Below are 23,613 nucleotides of genomic sequence, written 5' to 3' on the forward strand. Positions count from 1 at the left end.
TTCTTTGAAAAGGAAATGACTGGTTTCACTTAAGTCTTGCTGGAAGTCATAAAAAGAAATGGCAGAGTGAAATAAATAACAAAAAAGGGCTAGACCAACATTTTAATTAACCCAACATTCACTCTCTTATTATTTTTTAATCATTTAGAGTGCAAAAAGTCAGCAAAAAGGTCTGATTCTTTTCTTAAGGCCCAATGAGACATCTCTAAACAACTTAGATTTGTTCAGCTATAACAATCTGTGAAATCAATATAGTTAGCTTGCTTCTAATAAGAGAAACTAAACTGTCAAATGATCTTTTTTTTAAGCTTCAACTAGAAATGTGACACAAACCATCTTTATGTTGTCAAAATAATTAAATAATAAATAATTGCAAAAATATTTGTCATTAAATACACGTTTGACTATTTTATGTCAACACCGAATAACAAAAACAACATAACTAACTTTCACTGTGATTTATTGTTGTTTAAAGTTCCAGCGACATTTACACAACACAACACAGACAGATCCCGATAACTCTGCAGGAAAAATGTTGATGCTTTGGTTGTTGTTGGGTTTTTTTGCTCTAGTTGCCTAACAAAGTGGAAAAAAAAGTGCAGTTCTGAACTTGGGAGCTGTACACACGTGCATCAACATTATACTCTAAAAAATACTCTATACAGTATATCCAACACCATACAGCCATGAGGCGTTCACAAGCAGAGAGGAGCCACTGTCCTTCTGGTCCTTTGTCTTAAAACCAAAAACATAAAAAGTGCCAAAGTACATTGAACTATTCTCAGATCCTAAAATCACCACACAACAACTGAAGGAGAAGCATTTAAAGTTACAGTACTCATCGATCATAATTCAGTTAGTCTACAATCAACAGGTTGCGTTGCTGATATTGGAAGTGTATCAGGAAAGCAGCAGCACGGTGGACTAGGTTGTTTTGATGCTGGAATATATTTACAGTATTGGAGAGTGACCTGGACTCAACTCCATGAAACCTCAGTCAAATAAATGTGGAGTGGTGCTAAGTTTCTGAGAAGTGTGGAGACACCTCCAACCACAGCAGCTGGGCATTTCCAACTCAAACACCGAGCTACGGTCCCAAATACGTGACACACACCTCAGCAACCGCAGCATCATGAAAGAGGTTGATTGTTCTTACAGGAGGTCACTGCAGTAAAGCAGAAGTGAAACATCACTTATGTTGACATTTTTTTATAAGGAAGGAATTAAAAGTAAGAGAAGGTGGTCGCTCATATCGAGTGAAAACACAGCTCTGTCTCAAAACATTTTCTGTTTACACTCCATGCTGTTTACTTCACTGCACTGGTTCCTGAAAGTTCTTACTCTTAAGGTGAGCTCGGGACACGTTTTTATACCAAGTCTCCACAAAAATGTGAAAATCTAAAACAGACTTCCAATGAAATTAAATATGTTAAACTTCAGGATAATTGGATTGTCTCTGACCACACTTATTTGAAAGTCATATGACTTAACATTTATATACAGTATACACATTTCAAAACGTTACAATGCAGCATAAAAATGTTTAAAAAACATTTAAATGTAATTGTAAGGACATAAAAGTATTAACGAGTGCATTTGAATAAGCTTTGACTTAGCAGTATCACCCTAAAACTCAAGACTGCAGCAAGTGTACTGAAGATTCAATGCTAATATTCAATATAGCATCACAACCTTGGGTGTGATATTGATTTTATACAACTGATCAACAACTAGCAAGTAGTTTGAAAAAATTATCAGCATTAATAGCAGCTCATATTTTCGTGTGCTTCATTATACATTCGGTTCCGCCAACACAACTTGTTTCAAAACTTCACTGAATCTGGACTGCTGCCAGACATAACTCACTGCTGTAATGATGATAAACAGATTTCTGAACACCTGGCTGAGGCACAGTGATACATCCAGTTAAGACCAGGTGATGTTGTATGCTATACCTATCATGTTCATTGAATGCCTCTTTTCCAATCAGACTACATGGTCGAAACTAACTCCTATATTTTTTTTAACTCACTCTATGGTCACCATCATAGAAAGATGGTGTATAAACTGATGAATAATGTACACTAAATATGATTTCTCTTCTCTGATAGAGACAGTGAACAACTGTGCATTAATGAAAATATGGATGTCGTTATACCTTCTTACAACAACATACCTTTGTTTTCAGTTCTTTATATTGATAAATAATAGACATTGGGACTTTAAGGAAGTGTTACTGTTGTAACTGATGCAGTTAGATTCACATGTGTGGTATAACACACAGCTTTGGGGCGTTGGCAGTATATTTTCTTCTTTGAGCTGAAGAAGACTTAAAGAAATAAATAACAGCGCATCTTGCTGAAGTAAAAAAGAATAATGATAACATTACTTATCTTATTATACAAAAGAGAAATAAAATCTCTTCCAACGACTTTACATTTTTACCCGAAAAAAGAGAACCTTACTGCACGGTGTGAGTCTGTCATTCTGGTATATTTAAACTTTGTTTACCGCTCTTTAAAGACATGTTACTTTTTTTGCAATCTGACTTTTTTTAGGCAGCACTTCATTGAATTAAGCTCTGTCATGTCTTTGGCAGAAGACAAAATTGGGGTCCAACATTAGATACCAACATTATAACTATTTGTATTAGCTATCGTCATATATAGCTGCATTGATTTTTGTTCCATCTGTGACTCTTGAAACATATTAGTGTTAAAATCTAAATATATTTTAACACCTGCACATGTGCAAAACTTTTAGAACTAATCAAATCTCTCATTAAAGTGCAACAAAGAATTCTAGCTGATTTGAAGTTTAACTTTAGCAAACTGATAGTAACATTCGATGCAGACGAGCAATATTCAATCATCTTGTGATTTAATCCTGTGTGTGTTTACTTGATGTATTTTTAACTGATATGAATTATCAAATATGTCTGTTGCTGGTATTGCAAACCCTTTCCTCTATGTCTTTTCAGCCCTGTAACATTTGACTGAGGGTGGATGGAGTTAATAAGGGTGTGTATTGTTTACTGCAGATGCTGCGCTCTCTGCTTCTTTCCCTCCCACCTAACAACATGGTTCAGGACTCCTCATCTGTGGCACTGGGGGAGCGCTCCTGGACGAGAGACAAAAAAGAGAATCAAAACTTGTTTACAATATTTTTTCAGATAAAAAACAAAACAACCTGAGCTGAACTAAAATACCCCTGCCAAGCCTTTTTTAATGTAACACTATGAAGGGACTGACAGTGATGTACCTCTTCCTGCTCATCCTCTGAGTCATCATCACTGACAACAGGTTTGGCTCTGGTGCGTCCCATTCGTCTGCTGCGTCCTTTCCCCCGATCCCCCCCTTTATCCTTTCTTCCAAGACGAATCTTAACTTTTACTGAACGAGCTGTGACCACACACGCAAACATACACAGACACACAAATGTAACATTTGTTTGGTGGTTTTCAAATTAGCCACATTGAAAGCATAAAAAAACGATCTCATGGTAAGTAAGGCAGGAAAACCCACAACAAACTGAAGTATATGAAAAACACCACTAATCTTTTATTTAATTTGCTTTACATTTTCATTTCGAACAATAAAATTAGACTGCACACTTAAATCAAATATGATTGACTTATTTCTAACAGCTGTTCTCTTCATGCAGACATGCTTACATTCAGACTCTGATCCTTCATCCAGCTCCTCTTCCTCCTCCTCACTGTCCTCCCCCTCACTTTCCTCTTCCTTTTCAATCTTCTGCCTCAAACTGGTGAACACCGACTGGAGGACGATGGAGTCTTCATATATCTGCTCAAGTTAGGGAAACAAAGTAGAAATCTGATGTCTTAATCAAATATCACTTTAAGTTTTGTTGTGTGTGAATGAAGTGACCACTGGGCCAATCATAAACAAGATGCAAGATTCACCAGAGAAGAAGCATTAATGAATGATATACTTTATTAACATGCTGTTTGATACTTGAGATCTATTCATTACCTCGAAAAGTTTTTTCTCTCTCCTTGTTATTCTCTACATTTACTGAGTGGGTCTGCTCTCGTGTGAGGCAAACAAAACGAAACAATCAATTTTTGATATCTGTTTGTTCTTATGCGAGAAGGAATCCTTTTTTACTCTGAACATTTTTTCCCTTCAAATATACTGTATATTTATCAAATCTGCAAAAAGGATGTTGTATGTTATACAAACTGTTGTTTTGTTCACATTTGGTCTCACCAGTGACCCCTCCAGGTTAAAGGTCTGAGCATTTTGGAAGAGCAGCATGACGTCTCTCTCCAGGTCGCCCAGACTGCGATAGCGATGACCCCGGATCCTCTCCTACAGGAAAAAAACACAACATGTACATAACTTTGTATATTAGAGGGATGAACATGTTAATTTTACTTGTTAACCTATGGATCTGCCAATATCAACACAGCTGCAGTTCGGTTTATGAGCTGTCCTTTGCTGTAGTGACCAGTTCACCTTGATCTTCCTGAAGTCCACGGGCTTGCGGATCAGCTCGTAGTACTCCGGCAGCTCTTTTCGAGACGGCAGCTGGATGAACACCTCGCTCAACTGTCGCCCACTGGTGCTGCAACATATGACATCACCAGGAAGAAACAAGTCAATCAAAAAGCTTTGAATTAATGATTAAAAATCCTCACCAAAAAGTTAGTTTGATTTATTTATAAGCTGTTGCTGAGAGACAGCTGACTGGCAGCTGTTTCATAATAATAAGGCAGGCCACAACGTCAAGCTTGTCCCACAAATCAGCTGATCTTAACGCCAGTTCCTATCAGCTGACAGCTTAGTTGATTATTGCATTACGCATCCAATTGGTAAATAGCAAAATGGGCGTTCTATTTCACCTACTTTAGCCGTCCTACATTTTCTGCTCCCCCTGCAAAGCACTTTGCGACCAACCCACCTCCACCCAAGCACCTCCTACTCTGCTGTGTCTGATTTTACCAGTGTCATACAGTATGTATTGTCATTGATGCCTACTCTGGTCTGTTTCTTGTACCCAGAGGGGTCTTTGCTGCTGCTCTCCCTGCCTTGGTTCTTCATGTATGCAAATTAAAAAGAGGAAGGTGTGCTCTCCCCACTTCTGGCTTCACCCTTCCACATAGTCATGTTGAAGGATAGGGAGCCCCCAGAATAGAGCCATTCCACCAAATATCACCTGCTACATGCAAATAATGAATTATATTGACGAGAGTGGCCCAGATTGAATTATGTTTGTATATAGAAACTGATTTAACAAACAAATATTTCTGCCCGTATACTGATTCATTAAATTGAAATAAGGTATAAAAACAGTCAGCATCTTCAACTGTCCTAATGTCATTGCAAACCACATCACCATGTTCCCCTGCAAAAACCAGTTGGCCGATAATTTAAAATATATATAACTCAAAACAGAACATTAGTGATTCATCATAACTTTTAAACAATAAAAGAGCTAATTATTTCCCTGGCACTCAAAAAAAATTCCAGGATTTAAGCCATTTGTGTTTAGAAAAGTAAACATTTTACAGATTGAATCAATCCATTTTGATTTTGTGGTAACTGTGGTAAAGTCTATAGATGTGAAGTGAGCAGAACAAGAGCTTGGATTACAGTTTCTGGAGGAGGACGCCTCATTTCAAGAATTATGAGCAAGAAGTTGTGAAAAGTGCTCATTGGATTTTGTCTATTTCTTGGTAACATATTTCCCAATGGGGTACGTCAGAATAATCTAGAAAAGGGTAGGATACACGGAAACTACTGCAATAAAAGTGAAACCACTCATTTGGGGCTGTTTGATGTTAATCATAGTCCCTCCTCAAGTGTGGAATCCTTGTGTGTGTATTCAATGTGCTACAGCTGGACTTCATTCTGTTACCTGTCTTTATACTTTATGACAGCATCCACTATCTTCTTCATCTTCTTTGTGAGGGCAGGCGGGTTAGGAGAAAGTTTCTCAGCAGGTGGTCGCCCCCTCTTCCTCTGTCTTTTACCATCCTCATCTTTGTCCCCTCGCCCTCGTCCTCCAAGGGAAGAGGAGGGACCAGGCAGGTCCAGGTCACGGTCCCGCTTCCTCTTACGCGTCGTCTTTTTGTGACGTACCTCCTCCTCCACTTCCTCCAGTGTGCCCTCCTCTATTGCCTGCAGAGACACAGAATACGAGAGTAAAATGACACTATTTTGATCACAAATAATCAACCCATTACTCTGAAGATTTGTTTTTGTTTTATACAAGTCTGTTGATATAATCCCACCTTGAGCCACTGTTTCTCAGTCAGGGAATCACTGTAGTCAACCTCTTTTCGCTGCCTAGATCCTCGTCCAAACATCTTCTCCTCCTCCTCCTCACAGGTCAACCGTTCAACCTCGGCGTCGTCCTTCATGATCCAGGTGGGCAGCTCATCCTCTTCCATCAGACGAGGTTTTCGACGTGGGTTTCGAGCATCCTCTCGACGCCGGTCGAGGTCCATACGCTGAAGGAGGGAGATGAAGCAAAACAGGGCAGAAAGAAAAATACATAGGAAGAGGTATTTTGTTTAGTGTGGGTTCAGATGACAGAATCATAAGATGTAATTTATCTTAAAAAAATAAACACTGACCATAAACTGGTCAAACTCATCTTCACTCCTTGCGATCATCTGGTTTACAGTCTCATCGTCTGGCACCTCGTCCTCCTCCTGAATACAGCAGACACACATTGGCAAGCAGTGCATAGGAAAGCACACTCTCTGAATTTGTGTGTGTCGCAGGTGCACGCACACACATTTATGCGGATGCACACTTCCTGTCCCCAGACCTCGTCCTGCTCCTCATGCTCAAGGATAGCCTGCAGGAAGGCCCTGCGCTCGTGGCTGGAGGACTTTTGATCAAACATGCCTGCTTGTATGACCTTCTGGTCAACATTGAGTTTGTACTTGGCAGCGGCCAAGATTTTCTCCTCCACGCTGTTGACGGTGCACAAACGCAGCACACGCACCTCGTTCTGCTGACCGATACGATGAGCGCGGTCCTGAGCCTGCAGGTCCTGGAGAGGAAATTATAACAGAGAGGGAGAATTATTACATATTCAAACTCTACTGATTCCACAGGCTGTTGTTGCTACAGTTGCATCATACATCCAAACTTGCATAACAATGTAGCATGTGAAGACCTCTTAAAAGCTTTTGAAGTTATACTGAACTGTATTACATCAATGACAGAGATTTTCACTCTTTTCTTGAGTGCAACAAGAAACATCTACAGAGTGGAATCTACAGGCATACAGCAACCCCCCCCCCCCCCCCCCCCCCCCCATCAAATCAGTTTAATAAATGACTCCAATGAAGCCATCCTGTAGTTCAAAGTTGCTGGATTGGTTCCATCTGAATTTTCTGGGGAAAATGTCTAATTAAGAGATGCAAAGACAGCCATAACAATTTCCAACCCATGATTTGAGAATGGACTATTGTCACAAAAAAATACTATTTTTGGAGGGGTCTGGATCTGCTGTTTCCAATCATCAGTCAGTTGAGCAGTGAGGCTCTATATTCTATCTTATTGAACTCAAACATTCTCACTCCTGGTATTATTGTCCTAAACTCTAGATCTAGATCATGGGATCTCTGGTTGTTTTTGTTTTTTTCTTTGTGTGGTAGTTTCTTTCAGACACTTATGGCATCTTTTGTAAATGAGAAGAAACATTCATCACACCTGATGGGGGTTCCAGTCAGAGTCAAATATAACTACAGTGTCGGCAGACTGCAGGTTGAGGCCGAGGCCTCCAGCTCTTGTGCTCAGGAGGAAGATAAAGTACTCAGACCCTGGTTCATTGAATGTCTTCAGTAACATTCCTCTGTCCTCAGCCTTCGTAGTGCCTGGGATGTTGGAGGGTTGAGGAGAGTAAAAGCAGGAGAGGGATATAAGAGTAAAGGGAAAGCAAGCAAGGCAAAAAGTGAGTATGCCCTAAAAGAAAATTTCCCAAACACATAAACAAGAATACTGCCTCACCATCCAGACGCAGATACTTGAAGCTACGATAGGCGAAGTAATCCTCCATGATGGTCATGAGTGATGTCATCTGACAGAAGAGCAGCACTTTGTGGTTTGTGGCTCTCAGCTTTGGAAGGATTCGATCCAACACCTCAAACTTCCCTGATGCCCGATACAAGTCAGCACTGATGGAGAGGCAGTGCAAGGGTTAAAATGTGAGTGTGGGTGTGTTTGTGTTTGTGTGTGTGTGTGTGTGTGTGTGTGTGTGTGTGTGTGTGTGTGTGTGTGTGTGTGTGTGTGTGTGTGTGTGTGTGTGTGCTTGTATGTTTTCGTTACTCTAAGTTAAGTTAACACTTACCCTTGGACTATCCCACCTGAGAACCCCAAATGTTCAGAGAACGATTCCTGCAAAAACAATTCAAAGTCTACTCTTCACTCAGATACTTCAGTTTTTAGCTTATTTTGAAGTTTGTAAGCTAGAATTCTATATTTTTGCCATAAAATCAACCTCTGTTAAAAGTAAAAAATACATTTTGATTAGATTTGTATCCTACTCTTTTTATCCTTACAAATCTTCTACATGATATTCAAATTAAATCAGTTTTATCACTAAAACGAGCATAACCACGAAAAGGGACTCTTTAGTAGTACCTCTATTTGCTGGAACATGTAAGGGTGGTTACAGATCTTCCTCAGCTGCATAATGGTGTTCATCAGTGTCTTAGTGCCTCCTTTACCCTGGAAAACAACATGAGACAGAGCAGAAAGCAGGTCAGGGAGAAAATAGACAAATTTCATCCTCCCACGCAATACCAGTCCTAAGATCCTTGAAAGCAGCTTGTTTTACTGATTTAGAAAAGTATAGATTCAGCACACACTGTTTTACTTATATGTCAGGTAAGTAGTTCAAGTCTCCCCTGATGCTTTCAGTGTTGATCTCTCACCTGTCATATAGATTATCTGGTGGCAAATAGGGGTGACCCCAAATAGTCGAATATTCGACGATTCGTTCTAACGAGCCTTAGTCGACTGCCAATCTCATAGTCGAATATTTGCATATGAAATGTGGATCATTCCATTCAAACCATGGGGGTGCTCAATGTCTAATTTTACATTATTTTCCTGTTTCCCGTAAAAATAGTGTCTCATTTAGCCTATTTTGATATAAATATAAACTTATTTAATGTAATTCTGAGAACAGCTTTTGAAGTGTTAAATCTCCTAAGTGGTAATTAAATCTCCCCTGGTAATTAAAGGTGGACCATTTAGCGGGACCTGTGGAGCAGACGTACTTCAGCTGGCCTTTAAATGTTTCTACGTTCATGGTAGCTCAGATTGTCAGAAATAAAACTTCAGTTGATTCTAAAAAATAGTGATGAAGATGAGGAGCAGCTTCATGAAGAGGGCTGTGAGATCAAGGATTACCGGACCACACACAAACTGTACAGGGCCAAAAGAACGAGCAGGAATACCCAAAGCTGTCCGAAGCCTCAAAAACAATCCACAGCATCCCATCCACCTCCACGCCATAAGAGGGGATATTCTCATTGACAGGATTTACAGTCAACAAAGCAAGGAGCTCACTTCTGCCCGTAAACACGATGGTTTTCCTCACGTACAATTTGAAAAGACTCAAGCGGACAAAGACGCGATGAAAGACTGTTGTAAAAGGTTCTGTTAAGAGATTTAAAAACCCTTTAGCTGGTTCAGGTTTGATTTTGAACATTATACAAATGTTTAGCCTTAAGTTGGACAAACTACCCTCCGCAGCACTGCTCTCCGCTGTGTGAACACTGTTTAAATATCTCCTGATTCCTTATTCTTTAATGGTACGTTGTACGATGTTTAACGGATGGTGGCCTTATTTGAATTTTCTCTCCTTCATCACGTTGTTTTTGCAATATAGATTTAAAAAATTTAAGTTTTTTACTTATAATATTCTGTTGTCCCTTTACTTTAAGCTACGAGTCTCTTAATTGTAAAGGGTTATGCGTAATATTGTCATGCGGTCACCATCATGCAGACTTTGGGTCAATAAGGAAAAACAACAAGCATTCGACTATTCTTCGACTATGGGCTAAATCTGATCAATCAGATTCGACTAAGCAAATCCTTAGTCGGGCTCACCCCTTGTGGCAAATACTATTGAGGCTGTATACTCAAACAAACTATCAGGCTTCTTAATAGTACCTACACTTAAATAAATATCAAACACACATGAAGAGGGTCTTTTATTCTGTTGTTCAGTCAAAATGCACAAACCTGAAAGCTACAGAGTTCAAAGTGTTTATATTCTCACCTTCTTGTCTTTCTCTGATCCATCTGTGAGCAGGACTCCTTTAGCCTGCATGTGTCTGTACAGCACTCTCTGAAGAGATGACATGTCACACTTGATCACATACTCCACCTGAGGGATAACAGAGAGAGATAGTGAATGAATGATAGAAGAGGACAAAAGAGGGCAGAGAACATTGAATGAGACTCAAGGTTAAAAATAGATATGAGTTTTATATCATCAAAGAAAAGAGAAACATAGGTGCCCTTGTCTCCCATCTTCATGGAGATTATGTGTTAGTCTTTGTGGAAAGGATTTCTTCTGGTGTGTGTATGTGTGTGTGTGTGTGTGTGTGTGTGTGTGTGTGTGTGTGTGTGTGTGTGTGTGTGTGTGTGTGTGCCAGAAGAAGTGAGCCATGCCTTCTCTGGAAGCTGTGCCTCCACTTCCTTCTTCAATCTACGCAAAAGGAAGGGGCGGAGCACTTTATGGAGACGCCGGATAATCAAGATGGTCTCCTCTTCATTTAGGTCCACCTAGAACAAAAACAAAGTAGACCTTCAGCAAGTTATTTGTCTGGAGCATACTTAACCTTCTGCTTGTTGTCCTCTCTCATTCAATTGTTTGAAAAGAATGCCACAGCTGAGTCCTTTCCTCCACCTTCTCTCCAGTCATGGCGAAAGGGGCGTTGAACCATTGCTCGAATGTGCTGCAGCTCTTGAAGATGGTGGGCAGGAGAAAGTTTAACAGCGCCCAGAGTTCAGGCAGTTTGTTTTGCAGCGGTGTTCCTGTCAGCAGGACCCGCCGTGGGGCCAGGTAGTGGGTGTTCAGAACCTGGGTCAGCTTACAGTGATGGTTCTTCATACGGTGGCCCTCGTCCACAATCATGTACTTCCAACGGATCTAGAAAGTAGAGGAGAGGAGTAAAATTACAGCACAGACAACACCAAAAAAGAAGTGGATGTCTGGTCAGGTATTACACACCAGCTCAGTAATGATCCAAAGCCTTAAAGCAACACATCAATACCTGTTTGTTTGGACTAAAATGCCAACCTGTCAGCACTTCAGAAGCTCATGGGACTACATGCGTGCATAGTGGCATGTTGACAACAGAGAAGATTGGAAGATGTGGACACCTGGGCGAGGGTCGGTCAGATTGGCCAGCTCAAAAATGTTCAAAAGGGTTTCAAATTTGAGGGGTAAAGTGAACAATAGTACACAGTAGGGGTGAGCCCGACTAAGGATCTGCTTAGTCGAATCTAACTCATCAGATTTTGCCCATAGTCGACGAACAGTCAAATTTTGTTGTTTTTTCTTATTGACCCAAAGTCTGCATGATGGTGACCGCATGACAATATTACGCATAACCATTTACAATTAAGAGACTCGTAGCTTAAAGTAAAAGGGACAACAGAATATTCTAAGCATAAAACTTAAATTTTTTAAATCTATATTGCACGCAAAAACAACGAGGTGATGAAGGAGAGAAAATTCAAATAAGGCCACCATCCGTTAAACATGGAACAACGCGCCATTAAAGAATAAGCAATCAAGAGATATTTAAACAGTGTTCACACAGCGGAGAGCAGCACTGCGGAGGGTAGTTTGTCCAACTTAAGGCTAAACATTTGTATAATGTTCAAAATCAAACCTGAACCAGCTAAAGGGTTTTTTAATACCTTAACAGAACCTTTTACAACAGTCTTTCATCGCGTCTTTGTCCGCTTGAGTCTTTTCAAATTGTACGTGAGGAAAACCATCGTGTTTAGGGGCAGAAGTGCGCTCCTTGCTTTGTTAAACTGTAAATCCTGTCATAGAGAATATCCCCTCCTATGGCGTGGAGGTGGATTGGATGCTGTGGATTGTTTTCGAGGCTTCGGACAGCTTTGGGTATCCCTCCTCGTTCTTTTGGCCCCGTACAGTTTTTGTGTGGTCCGGTAATCCTTGATCTCACAGTATAGAAGCTTAGTCTCATACTAAAGCTGCCGGTGTGTTTTGATATCTCCCGGGAATGACTTGGCTGACGCGTTGTACTGGTATATGTTTGTCCATACAATACCGTTTACTGTAGTTGTTGAAATCACAGGTCTTAGGCGTAACTTTGGTTTGCAGCACAAAACATTCCATTTATTGCATCACCGTACGCACAGTTAGACAGCGTCCACAAGTTTCTCATTTCGTTGCACGAACAAACATTTTAGACGCGGTCCTCCATGCCGCCTGTCGACGCAGCGTCACAGCATCCAACGTGACGACGTGACGACGTAACAGCGTGACAAGGCAACAACGTAACAACGTGACAACACGACAACGGTCAAAAACCAACTGCCCTTCCGGGTCAAGACACACATCTGATACCTAGGCGGTGCAGTACCTTTATACCTGTGCCCTCAATCAGCAAAATGATGACACCCAGTGGCACAATAAACAATGTGTTTCAAAGCTTGACCCAAAACATGAATATGGCTCTTACACTCCGGCCCCTAATTGTTAGTGACAGGTGGAGCTAACAATTCACACAAACAAACAAAGAGCCATAAACACAAACAATGTTATTAGTGCATCAGTATTAAACCTCTTCAACTGCATTCAATAAACAAAGTTTAGTGACAGGTCTGTCCAACATATTAGACTTTGTTTTCAGGCGAACAGACCGAACAACACCATGTTTGTCAGGGTATGTTTCGATCACTCGGCCGAGCAGCCAGGAGCCACGGGGGGCAGTTGAATCCATGACAATGACAATGTCTCCAGACACAAGACTCCTCCTTTCTCTGTTCCACTTCTGCCTTTCTTGAAGCAGAGGGAGGTACTCCTGAACCCAACGCTTCCAGAACAGATCCGAGATGTATTGAACTTGTCTCCACCTTCTTCTTGCATACAGGTCCTGTTTCACAAACAGCCCGGGTGGTAATGCAGGTTTGCCTTTCAGAAGGAGAATATGATTCGGCGTAAGAGGTTCAAGATCGTTAGGATCCTCAGACAGCTGGGTGATGGGGCGGTCATTCAATATGGCCTCAACTTCACAGAGAATTGTGTGAAGGCTGTCATCATCCAATTGCTGCTGGTGTAACACAGATTTGAGAACACGCCTTACTGTTCGAATCATTCGCTCCCAAACTCCTCCGAAATGAGATGCTCCTGGAGGATTGAACTTCCAGTCCACTCCAGCTGGACTGAGCACTCTCCGGATCTGGTCGTGTTTAAGTGCAGTGAGAGCCTCCTTCAGTTCTCTATTTGCTCCAACGAAATTGGTGCCATTGTCGGACAGCATCTGAGAAACCTGGCCTCTTCTACTCATGAAACGCCGCAACGCGTTTATACACGCATCCGTATCCAGTGAGTTAGCAACCTCAAGGTGAACAGCTCTGCTTGCTAAACAGGTGAAGATCACTCCATAGCGTTTACACAGGCTTCTTCCTCGCTTGACCTCGATTGGTCCGAAATAATCAACACCAACACTTGTAAAAGGAGGGAGATCAGGCAAAATCCTTTCCAATGGAAGGTCTGCCATCTTTTGCTCGCCTGCTTTCGCTGCATGAAGTCTGCACATCCGACAGTCGTTTATGACTTTCCTTACTGCTGAAGGAGCCTTTGTAATCCAATACTTTCTCCTTAGCTTGGATAGAGTGTGGTTTCTACCACTATGCCCCAGTTGCTGGTGGATATGCCTCAGAATAAGTGTGGAGATGCGCTGGTCTTTTGTGAGGATAAGCGGATGCTTGACTTCTTCGGGCAAGGCTGCCCTACTAAGTCTTCCTCCAACTCTGAGCAGGCCGTCCTCCAGGCACGGATTCAGTTTGTAAATAGGACTTTCCTTCCTGACTGTCGACTTCCCAGATGAGAGCGCATCAATTTCCGCCTTAAACTGCTGCTGCTGAGCAAAGCGTACAATTGCAATTTCTGCCTCACATAGATCCTCAGCTGAGACACTCTGACATCCAAATGATCTTTTTACCCTCCTCATCTCCAACTGTACATGAGTGGGTTCATTTTTTGCATCAGAAGCTTGCAGCTCCTTTCTTCTTTGACATAACTTCAAGAGAACTCCTTTGATTTTGAGGAACCAAGCAACAGCAACCTTGAGCCTCCTCCACTCTGAGAAGTATGCAATTAGTTGATCCGTCGCATTAGACAAATCTTCTGAAATAACAGTATTCACAATGAACTCATTTTTGACTTCCAGATCATCCAATGGAATGCTGATCTCCACGATATTTTCTGGCCAATACTTTTCTGGCTTCCAAAGAAAGCTGGGTCCTTCAATCCACCTGCTACCGGTCAGCAGGTCATTGACTTTACTGCCTCTAGACGCATCGTCTGCAGGATTATCCTTGGTATTTACATACCTCCATTGGGACACCTTTGTAGCATTTCTGATGGTTGTCACCCTGTTAGCCACGAAAGTATGAAAGCGTCTGTCTTCATTCATTATGTACTTCAGCACTGAAGTGCTATCTGTCCAGAAAAATGAATCTTCCAACTGCAGCTGCAGCTCCGCTCTCAACATTCTCTCCACACTAACAGCAAGAACTGCGGCAGTAAGCTCCAAACGTGGAATGGTGACGGGCTTTAGTGGTGTAACTCTTGATTTGCCAAGCAGAAATGCAACATGAACATTGTCGTTGTTCTCCAACCGTATGTAGCTCACGGTGCCGTACCCTCCTTCACTTGCATCCGAAAAGTGATGCAGCTGGGCTTTTGTGGGTTGTTCAAACTCCTTTGGCTTAATGCACCTGCTGATGGTAAACTCTGGCAACCTGTTGAGCTCCTCCAACCACTTTCTCCACTGCTGCAGAGTGTCACAAGGCAAGCTTTCATCCCATCCAGAGTTTCTCCTGCAAAGCTCCTGCAGCAAGACTTTGCCAGGTAAAGTGACTGGTGCAATAAACCCCAAAGGGTCATACACCGAACTGAGCATAGACAGCATGCCACGTCTTGTGTAAGGACTTTGTTTCACCAGCATCTTAAACTGAAAAACATCACTCTCTATGCACCACTGGAGACCTAGGGCTCTCTCCAAGGGAAGATTGTCCCTATCCAAATCCAATTCCTTTAAGTCCTTAGCTCTGTGTTCTTCTGGGACTGTCCTCAGCACCCTTCGGCTGTTACTGACCCACTTGGTCAGACAGAATCCTCCTTTTTGACACAGAGCTGTAAGATTTTTAATCAGCTGAATGGCCTCATCTTCTGATGATGTGCTCTTCAAACAGTCGTCGACGTAGAAGTTTTGGTTTACTGTTCGAACCACGTCAGCAGGGAAGAATGCCTGCCCATCCTCTGCTGTCTTCCTGAGTGCATAGGAAGCACAGCTAGGGGATGACACTGCCCCAAACAGGTGGACAGTCATCCGATACTCTGCAATTTCTTGACTCAAGTCGCCCTCCGGCCACCACAAGAACCGTAGAAAGTCTTTGTCGGTTTCTACAACGTTGACCTGATAGAACATCTGCTGTATGTCCGCCATTAAAGCTACAGGCTCTTGTCTAAATCTTGTCAGCACTCCGATTAGACTGCTTGTCAGGTTAGGTCCCTGGAAGAGTTCGTTGTTTAAAGATCTTCCTTTAAACGTTGCCCCGCAGTCAAACACAACCCGCAAATTATTCTTCCTGGGATGGTAAACGCCGTGATGCGAGATATACCAAACTTTTCCTTCTTCACCGTCCAACTGATGCTGAGGGATTTTTTCTGCATATCCTTTTCCAATTACACCATTGAGGAAGCTTGCATACTCCTGATGAAACCGTTCATCCTTTTCAAATCTTTTCTTGAGTCCAAGAATCCTTTGCTTGGCCACTGATACATTATTTGGGAGCATGGGCTTCTCTTTCCTAAAAGGCATTTTCAGGCTGTAATGCCCATCCACCTGCTTTGCTGAATGACTGACAATTTCCAAAAACTTCATGTCTTCTCTTGACATTTGTTCCTCCTCCACATTCTTGTCACTGAAGTCGTGGTTATACTGGGCAGCCAACATTTCTTCCAGTTTACACACAGCGATCCTGTTAACCATTGCAGAGGGAAATTCTGCCTCCATGGTGCCACCATTTCCATTCAGCGGACCATTTACAGACCATCCCAGGACTGTCCTGATAGCATATGGGCCATTCCCGCAGCTGTTGACGACCTCCCATGGTTCCAATAACTTGGGAGCATTGGTGCCAATCAACAAGTCGACAGTTTTCTTGACGCTTGGGATGTGTACCTTTTCCAAGTGTGGCCATTTATCCAGATCTTCCTGTGTCACTACGTCTTCAGAATTCACAGGCATTTTCTCCTGTGTGAGAACATCTGGAAGCACATAAAAATCATCGCTTTCAAGACCCGCAACCTCCAAACCAGTCAAGGTGTAGGCAGTCTTCACTCTTTCTTGCCCCATTGTACGTAGCAGAAAGCTGGTTCTTTTACCTGCAGCATTCAACTTCTTCATGAGATTTTCTGAACAGAATGTACCAGAGCTACCAGGATCCAAGAAGGCGTACGTTGTAATGAGGTGATTTCCCTTTGAAGTCTTCACCTTTACAGGAAGAATAGATAGGGCATATTGGTCCTTACCGGCCCCTGTATGTCCACATGTTGTCACAACAGTAGGCTGTGCATTGAACGCTTCTCTTTGCTGCTCTGGAGCTGCTTGCCTTTCTATATGAAGCAAGGTTGGGTGAGTTTGACCACAGGTTTTGCATTTTAACCGTTTTTCACAGTCACGGCTCATGTGACCCACAGACAAACATGCAAAACAAACTCCCTTTTCCCTCAAAAAGTGGATCTTGTCTTTGTGCTTCTTTCCATTCAGCTCTTTACACTCGTCCAATGAGTGCCCACGAGCACAGCAGAGGCATCCAACTTTCTCCATCTTACTTTGAGGTTCAATTCTTTCAGGTAGGTTTGTAGAAGTTACTGTGGTAGCGACAATTCTTTCTTTTACTCTTTCCCTGGGCTGAGTTTTAAAGCTGGTGAGAGTCTTTGTCCCCGAAGCACCAAATCCAGGGTCCTGTATGTTTCCAAACAGCGGGTCTGAAATAATTCTGACATGGCGTTCAATAAATGCCACTAAGTCCTTTATGTGAGCTCTGTCATTTGTTCTTCCCATTATGTCATGAGCTTTGACTCTCCATTGATCTCTCATTTTAAATGGCAATTTGGAAACAATAGCTCTCATGTTGACCGGCATGTCAAGCTCTTGCAAGTACTGCAGGTCCTCCATTGCATTGCAGCAGCCACGCAGAAATAAGGCATAGGCTTGGAGCGCACTCACCTCTTCAGATTTGATTGGTTGCCAGGCCAAAGCACTCTCCATATAAGCAGATGCTATTTTGTAGTGGTTGCCAAAATGTTCCTGTAACAGACCTTTTGCCACTGTATAGCCACTTTCCGGTTCCATATATAAACAGCTACGCACCAACTCTCGTGGCTGTCCTCTGGTGAACTGCTCCAAATAATAAAGACAATCCGCTTTACTTGCCTTTACTTCCACTCCTTGCTCAAAGGCTTTCACAAATGTTCTGTACTTAAGAGGGTCCCCTTCAAACGTGGGAATATCTCGTGGCGGCAGAGATAGGGAAAGCTGCTGATGCACCAGAGTTGCTGTTATGTCATTTTGTCTGTGCATGATGTTAAGTATGTCACCAGTAGGATTGTTTTGACTCATTGTCAGTTGTCCTGGTCCATCATTTGATTGAGCATCCATCGGCTGGCATTGCACATGTAGTGATGTTGCTGGTATATTACTTCCCTGTTGCTGTTCATTTGGTGGCCACTGGGGGCTTGTAACAGTTTGCAACAATTGTACATTTTGTTTTTGCCACTCATCCATGGATTTTAATTTGTCAGATGACACTGATCCTGTCCATTGTTTTTGTTGAGAAACTTTCGATGCCGGCTTGTACTCTTTTGCCATTGGGTTTAAGGCAGTGACTGATTCCGTCTTCTCCTTTTCCCTTTCAAAATAAGAGTCCATGCCGTTTGAGGCTCCTGAATAACTTTGAACATCACATGACTGTAATATTGCCAACTTAGCATTGAATGCAGCTAAGTCCACTTTCAGGTCCAGTTCCTCTTTTTTCCTCCTCAGCTGCTCCTGCTGTTGCTCCAAAGCGTGTATTTCTTTTAAAGCTGCTTGTCGCGCAAGTAGGGCCGCTCTATCCGCCTCAGCTTTTATGCGTGCAGAGGACGTAGTGCTTGAGTTGCCACTGCGATGGCTCCTTTGACTTGAGCGTTTGCTGCCCACATTTGACACGCTGTCCTCAGGACGAACGTCATCCTCCACATGACCAACGTTTCCATGTGCAGTGGAACCATGATGACCCAAAAACCACTTTTTCGCGTTGACAATACACTCATCATTTGATATCATGCTTGCTTTAAACCACGTTTCATGTTTTTCCTTTTCGACACAAGGCAATAGGGGCAACAAAGAATCATTAATGAATTTCGCTTCGTTACACACCTTTATCAATTCATCAAGAGCATTCTGTACCTCTGTTTTATCATCATTCAACATTAGACATTGCATTGTTTTCCTAATGACCCTTGCTCTATTGAGCTTGGATTTTCTTTCATTTTGTAAGCGCTCTAATTTACCAGCGAGTGCTTTAGCTGTGAGTTTAATCACCCGCTTTTCAGGTAACCTCTCAGCACCGCCAGATATACTGCTGGCTCTTTGAGCAGCTGACCGAACGTGAACCCTTTCGGTCCCGTTAGCCACGTCCGACGCCGCGTTCTCATCCATAGTAAACACACAGTCACAAAATCAGTTCAATAGTTCGCCACGCAAAAGTCAAGTTGGCGCAGAGTCTTATGTCAGTCCGCTTTGACAACCAATGCATTGGATTTCGACAGAGTCATGTGTGTACACATTTTTAAATGGCCATAAACAGTGTAGCGCTACACATACCTCTCCAAACGCTGCGTTGGGCGCCTTGCGGTGATTTGGGTACGATGCTCCGCATGAGTAGCCGTAGAAACAGCACCGTAGCTTCTGCCTCAGGTCCAAAGATCACTGCAGCCGAAATCCTAGCAGCTCCCCGCTCCGGGTCCGACGATGACCGCAGCCCTCCGGGTCCGACGATGACCGCAGCCCTCCGGGTCCGACGATGACCGCAGCCCTCCGGGTCCGACGATGACCGCAGCCCTCCGGATCCGACGATGACCGCAGCCCTCCGGATCCGACGATGACCGCAGCCCTCCGGGTCCGACGATGACCGCAGCCCTCCGGGTCCGACGATGACCGCAGCCCTCCGGGTCCGACGATGACCGCAGCCCTCCGGATCCGACGATGACCGCAGCCCTCCGGATCCGACGATGACCGCTAACAGCTCCACGTTCCTCGTGCCTCCTCCAGTGACGTGCCAAACGCGCCGGAGGGTTTACAAACAAAGTTCCAAATAGCACGGGTTTTTGACAATATAGAAGCTTAGTCTCATACTAAAGCTGCCGGTGTGTTTTGATATCTCCCGGGAATGACTTGGCTGACGCGTTGTACTGGTATATGTTTGTCCATACAATACCGTTTACTGTAGTTGTTGAAATCACAGGTCTTAGGCGTAACTTTGGTTTGCAGCACAAAACATTCCATTTATTGCATCACCGTACGCACAGTTAGACAGCGTCCACAAGTTTCTCATTTCGTTGCACGAACAAACATTTTAGACGCGGTCCTCCATGCCGCCTGTCGACGCAGCGTCACAGCATCCAACGTGACGACGTGACGACGTAACAGCGTGACAAGGCAACAACGTAACAACGTGACAACACGACAACGGTCAAAAACCAACTGCCCTTCCGGGTCAAGACACACATCTGATACCTAGGCGGTGCAGTACCTTTATACCTGTGCCCTCAATCAGCAAAATGATGACACCCAGTGGCACAATAAACAATGTGTTTCAAAGCTTGACCCAAAACATGAATATGGCTCTTACACACAGCCCTCGTCATGAAGCTGCTCCTCATCTTCATCACTATTTTTTAGGATCAACTGAAGTTTTATTTCTTACATTTTGAGCTACCATGAACGTAGAAAGATTTAAAGGCCAGCTGAAGTACGTCTGCTCCACAGGTCCCGCTAAATGGTCCACCTTTAATTACCAGGGGAGATTTAATTACCACTTTAAGGAGATTTAACACTTCAAGAGCTGTTCTCAGAATTACATTAAATAAGTCTATATTTATATCAAAATAGGCTAAATGAGACACTATTTTTACGGGAAACAGGAAAATAATGGAAAATTAGACATTGAGCACCCCCATGGTTTGAATGGAATCATCCACATTTCATATGCAAATATTCGACCATGAGGTTGGCAGTCGACTAAGGCTCGTTAGAACGAATCGTCTAATATTTGACTATTTGGGGTCACCCCTAGTACACAGAAACCTCGACCAACTTCAACTGGTTTACAAAAAAGACATAAAAGCAACAAAACGCACATCTATTAAAGGAAGATACTGACTTGACTGCACAAACTGGGTGTGTCCTTCTGCTTGTGTCAGTAAGTACATCCCATCTCACCTTGGCCAGCACTTGTTTATCCTTGATGATGTACTCATAAGTGGTGAGTAAAACATTAAACTTTCCACTTCGCAATTGGGGGACGAAGGCTCTTCTGGCAGCAGGAGACCCCTGAAAGCAAAATATTTAAGTCACAAATATAAAATAGGACAAAAAGGAAAAAAATAAGGAAAATAATTAAAGAAAGCTACAAAATTTTGCAGCCCAAAAAAGACAATTAAAAAAAGACAAAACTAACTCTGGGTTAGGGTGGCATGGCTGCAAAAAACTCACCTTATAGGACACTTTCACAACTGTGGGTGCCCACTTGTCGAACTCATACACCCAGTTAGAAAGAGTTCTGTCGATGATAGACGGCTTTGTTGTCATTCAATAATTGGTTTGTGTTTCAATAACTCCCCTGTGAAGGGGATTACATAGAGTAAATGTTTGGATTAATGAGGGCTAGCTTACGAGAGGGGTACAATGATGAGGTAGGGTCCATTGAGACGTTTGTGTTCCATGAGGTACGTGATGAGGGCTATTGTCTGGATGGTTTTTCCCAGACCCATCTCATCTGCAAGGATCCCGTTCAGGTTATTGTTGTAGAGAGAAACCAGCCACTCCAGACCTTTGACCTGACAGGCAACAACAAATCAAAGTCTGCCCAACATGAAAGCCCTTGATATCATACTTTTTGTACATACTCAAATAGAGGATATCATGGAATTGGTGGCTTGATTTTGTGTACCTGATACTGTTTGAGTTGTCCATTTATTAACAGAGTGGACTGTTTCTCCACCTTCTCTGTGACAGCATGAGCCACAGCATAATATGACTGAAGGCCTCGGGCGAACGCTGCACCGCTGTATTCATCATCGACATCCTGTTTGGCATTTCTACAGAGAGGAAAAAAATATGTATTTTCAAGCATGGAATGATCTTGTAGACACTTGTGTTGTTCTTGTTTTCGTATGTACGTCGCTTTGGATAAAAGCGTCTGCTAAATGACATTGTAACATTGTAAAATTGTAACATTGTAACATTGTAACACTTCTTGTGGTATATAAAGTGTAGTACTCCATGTCTGTACTCACTCAATGATGTGTCGTACATCCACCTCTGACACGTCCTCACTGTCAGGGTCTGCTATCTTCTTCTTGTCCTCCACCAGAGCGGTCGATGGCTGAGGCTCCTCCTCTTCTTGCTGTCAAGAGAGCTCGTCAGTGGTCAGGGCAGTGATTAAGAAGCTAGCTTAAAACATGTCTGATTAAGCAACCCACCTCTTCTTCTTCCTCCTCCTCGCTGTCTTCACTGTCTGAGCGGGGCGCAACTTCATAACTGTACAAAACACATGCATGATTAAATCAATTTAATAACGGCCCCTGTATATGCAAATTTCATGCACATGTACAGTTTAAGGCCTATGGTAAGTGGTCACTGATGATTGAAACTGAACTTAGGGGCTTCAACGAAACCAGCTGCAAAGAAGTGAATAAAATCCAGAATAATAACCATGAAATTGCCAAAAATAAACATTCAAAGTTTGTAATGAGTTGTAAAACGCTCAGTGAAATGTGGCACAGTCATAGGATGCCAAACTACTATGAGTCAGTTTCTGAAATACACGAGTTTCCTCAGTCAAAAATGTGTGCTTTTGTAGTGAAGTGGGAGCTACCAGGAACATCAACACCGCAGCCACAATTTGTCAGACAGACATCCAATGGATGCTGTGGCAAATTGCCAACAACCTGTTGCATCACACACTACCAGTTCCTAACTGCCGCTGCAAGCAACATCACCTACAACAGAGGCCAGATCAAATGTGTTACTACTGGTATGTAGAATCATTTTCTGCAAAAGCTTAGAGGCTCTGCCCCTGATGTTTCTCAGAGCCACTTGTTCATACATGTCCATCACAGCGTGAAGTTTTCATGGTAGGTTAAGGGGGGGTGGTAGTATCAAAGCCATGTCTTAACTAACAGATCTGTGGACATCTTTGCTGTTCTCATTTAAAATGATTCTACATCTCCAACCCCAGATGTTCCTATTCATCCTGTTTACGCTCTTCTGGGTTCGCACCAATTCCATAACAAAACTGTCACAACACCTGCTCGCTTGTAGTTAATTCACACCAACTAGTTCCTGTTGCATTTTCCCTTCTGCCCACCCCAACTTCAACAGAAAAGGGGAAATTATACAAGGATGCTGTCAGGAAAAAGTCCATGTGAAAAGAAATTGAAAATGTAGTCTCTTTGCATTCACACATGTAGCCCAGTCTGAAAATATTTGGAATGTTTTGAGGAGTTTGGTGCATGTTTAAATACAGCTTATGGCTGAGCTGCTACACACAGCCTCTCACCATCATGAACATTGCCATGACCCCTGATGATGAAGTCAACATGCTTACACTGGACACTAAAGCAGTTTAAATATATAACTGGACTCAAAAATGCACTCTCCTCTGGACCTTTAATTTCATTGTAATGTATCCATTGCCAAATGTCAGTACCTTTGTCAAAAGATCAGCAGACTGATCTACAGCATTGCAACCCACTTCCCTGACTGATTTTAACACAAAGTCTTATAAACAAGTCATCCTCACCCAGGATTCATCTCCAGCCAGGTCTCCAGCTGTCCAGCTTTAGGGGCGTCTACTCCTGTCAGGATGTTCCCACTGTCCACGTGAATGACCTTAACAGGCAAGTCGCTCATCTGACTGGTCTCATCAAGCGGCTGCCAGAATGGAAACAAATCATCATTTGACTAGACTTACTTCAATGGATAATTGGCTCAATCAAATGAGACAAAGCTTCACACAGGTACACCAGTTTTAATGCTGTTGCTGTCATTTGTCTTTGTTTGCCCATTATCAATGT

General features: G+C 42.7%; 1 protein-coding gene across 3 annotated transcripts in view; it reads right to left on the reverse strand.

Moving 5' to 3' along the window:
- Positions 1-442: 442 nt before the first annotated feature.
- The window catches only part of LOC117816378 (transcription activator BRG1), a 30,357-nt gene continuing 7,186 nt past the window's right edge, over positions 443-23,613 (reverse strand). For 2 of the 3 annotated variants that reach the window (XM_034688604.1, XM_034688605.1), the window contains exons 12-34: positions 23,340-23,470; positions 22,018-22,075; positions 21,832-21,941; positions 21,486-21,633; positions 21,209-21,372; positions 21,029-21,095; positions 20,756-20,866; positions 10,906-11,148; positions 10,668-10,781; positions 10,273-10,380; positions 8,625-8,711; positions 8,332-8,378; positions 7,992-8,158; positions 7,695-7,858; positions 6,769-7,029; positions 6,605-6,682; positions 6,260-6,478; positions 5,884-6,146; positions 4,482-4,590; positions 4,233-4,334; positions 3,674-3,806; positions 3,262-3,401; positions 443-3,120 (exon numbers count right to left, since the gene is read on the reverse strand). In XM_034688604.1, coding sequence (XP_034544495.1) covers positions 3,085-3,120; positions 3,262-3,401; positions 3,674-3,806; positions 4,233-4,334; positions 4,482-4,590; positions 5,884-6,146; positions 6,260-6,478; positions 6,605-6,682; positions 6,769-7,029; positions 7,695-7,858; positions 7,992-8,158; positions 8,332-8,378; positions 8,625-8,711; positions 10,273-10,380; positions 10,668-10,781; positions 10,906-11,148; positions 20,756-20,866; positions 21,029-21,095; positions 21,209-21,372; positions 21,486-21,633; positions 21,832-21,941; positions 22,018-22,075; positions 23,340-23,470 — 3,060 coding nt within the window. In that variant the 3' untranslated portion in view covers positions 443-3,084. Of the gene's footprint in view, positions 3,121-3,261; positions 3,402-3,673; positions 3,807-4,220; positions 4,335-4,481; positions 4,591-5,883; positions 6,147-6,259; positions 6,479-6,604; positions 6,683-6,768; positions 7,030-7,694; positions 7,859-7,991; positions 8,159-8,331; positions 8,379-8,624; positions 8,712-10,272; positions 10,381-10,667; positions 10,782-10,905; positions 11,149-20,755; positions 20,867-21,028; positions 21,096-21,208; positions 21,373-21,485; positions 21,634-21,831; positions 21,942-22,017; positions 22,076-23,339; positions 23,471-23,613 lie in introns of all 3 variants that reach the window. The other variant, XM_034688603.1, reaches the window with a different exon arrangement.

Source organism: Notolabrus celidotus, chromosome 7 (genome assembly GCF_009762535.1).
Source record: "Notolabrus celidotus isolate fNotCel1 chromosome 7, fNotCel1.pri, whole genome shotgun sequence".
Taxonomy (NCBI): Eukaryota; Metazoa; Chordata; class Actinopteri; order Labriformes; family Labridae; genus Notolabrus; species Notolabrus celidotus.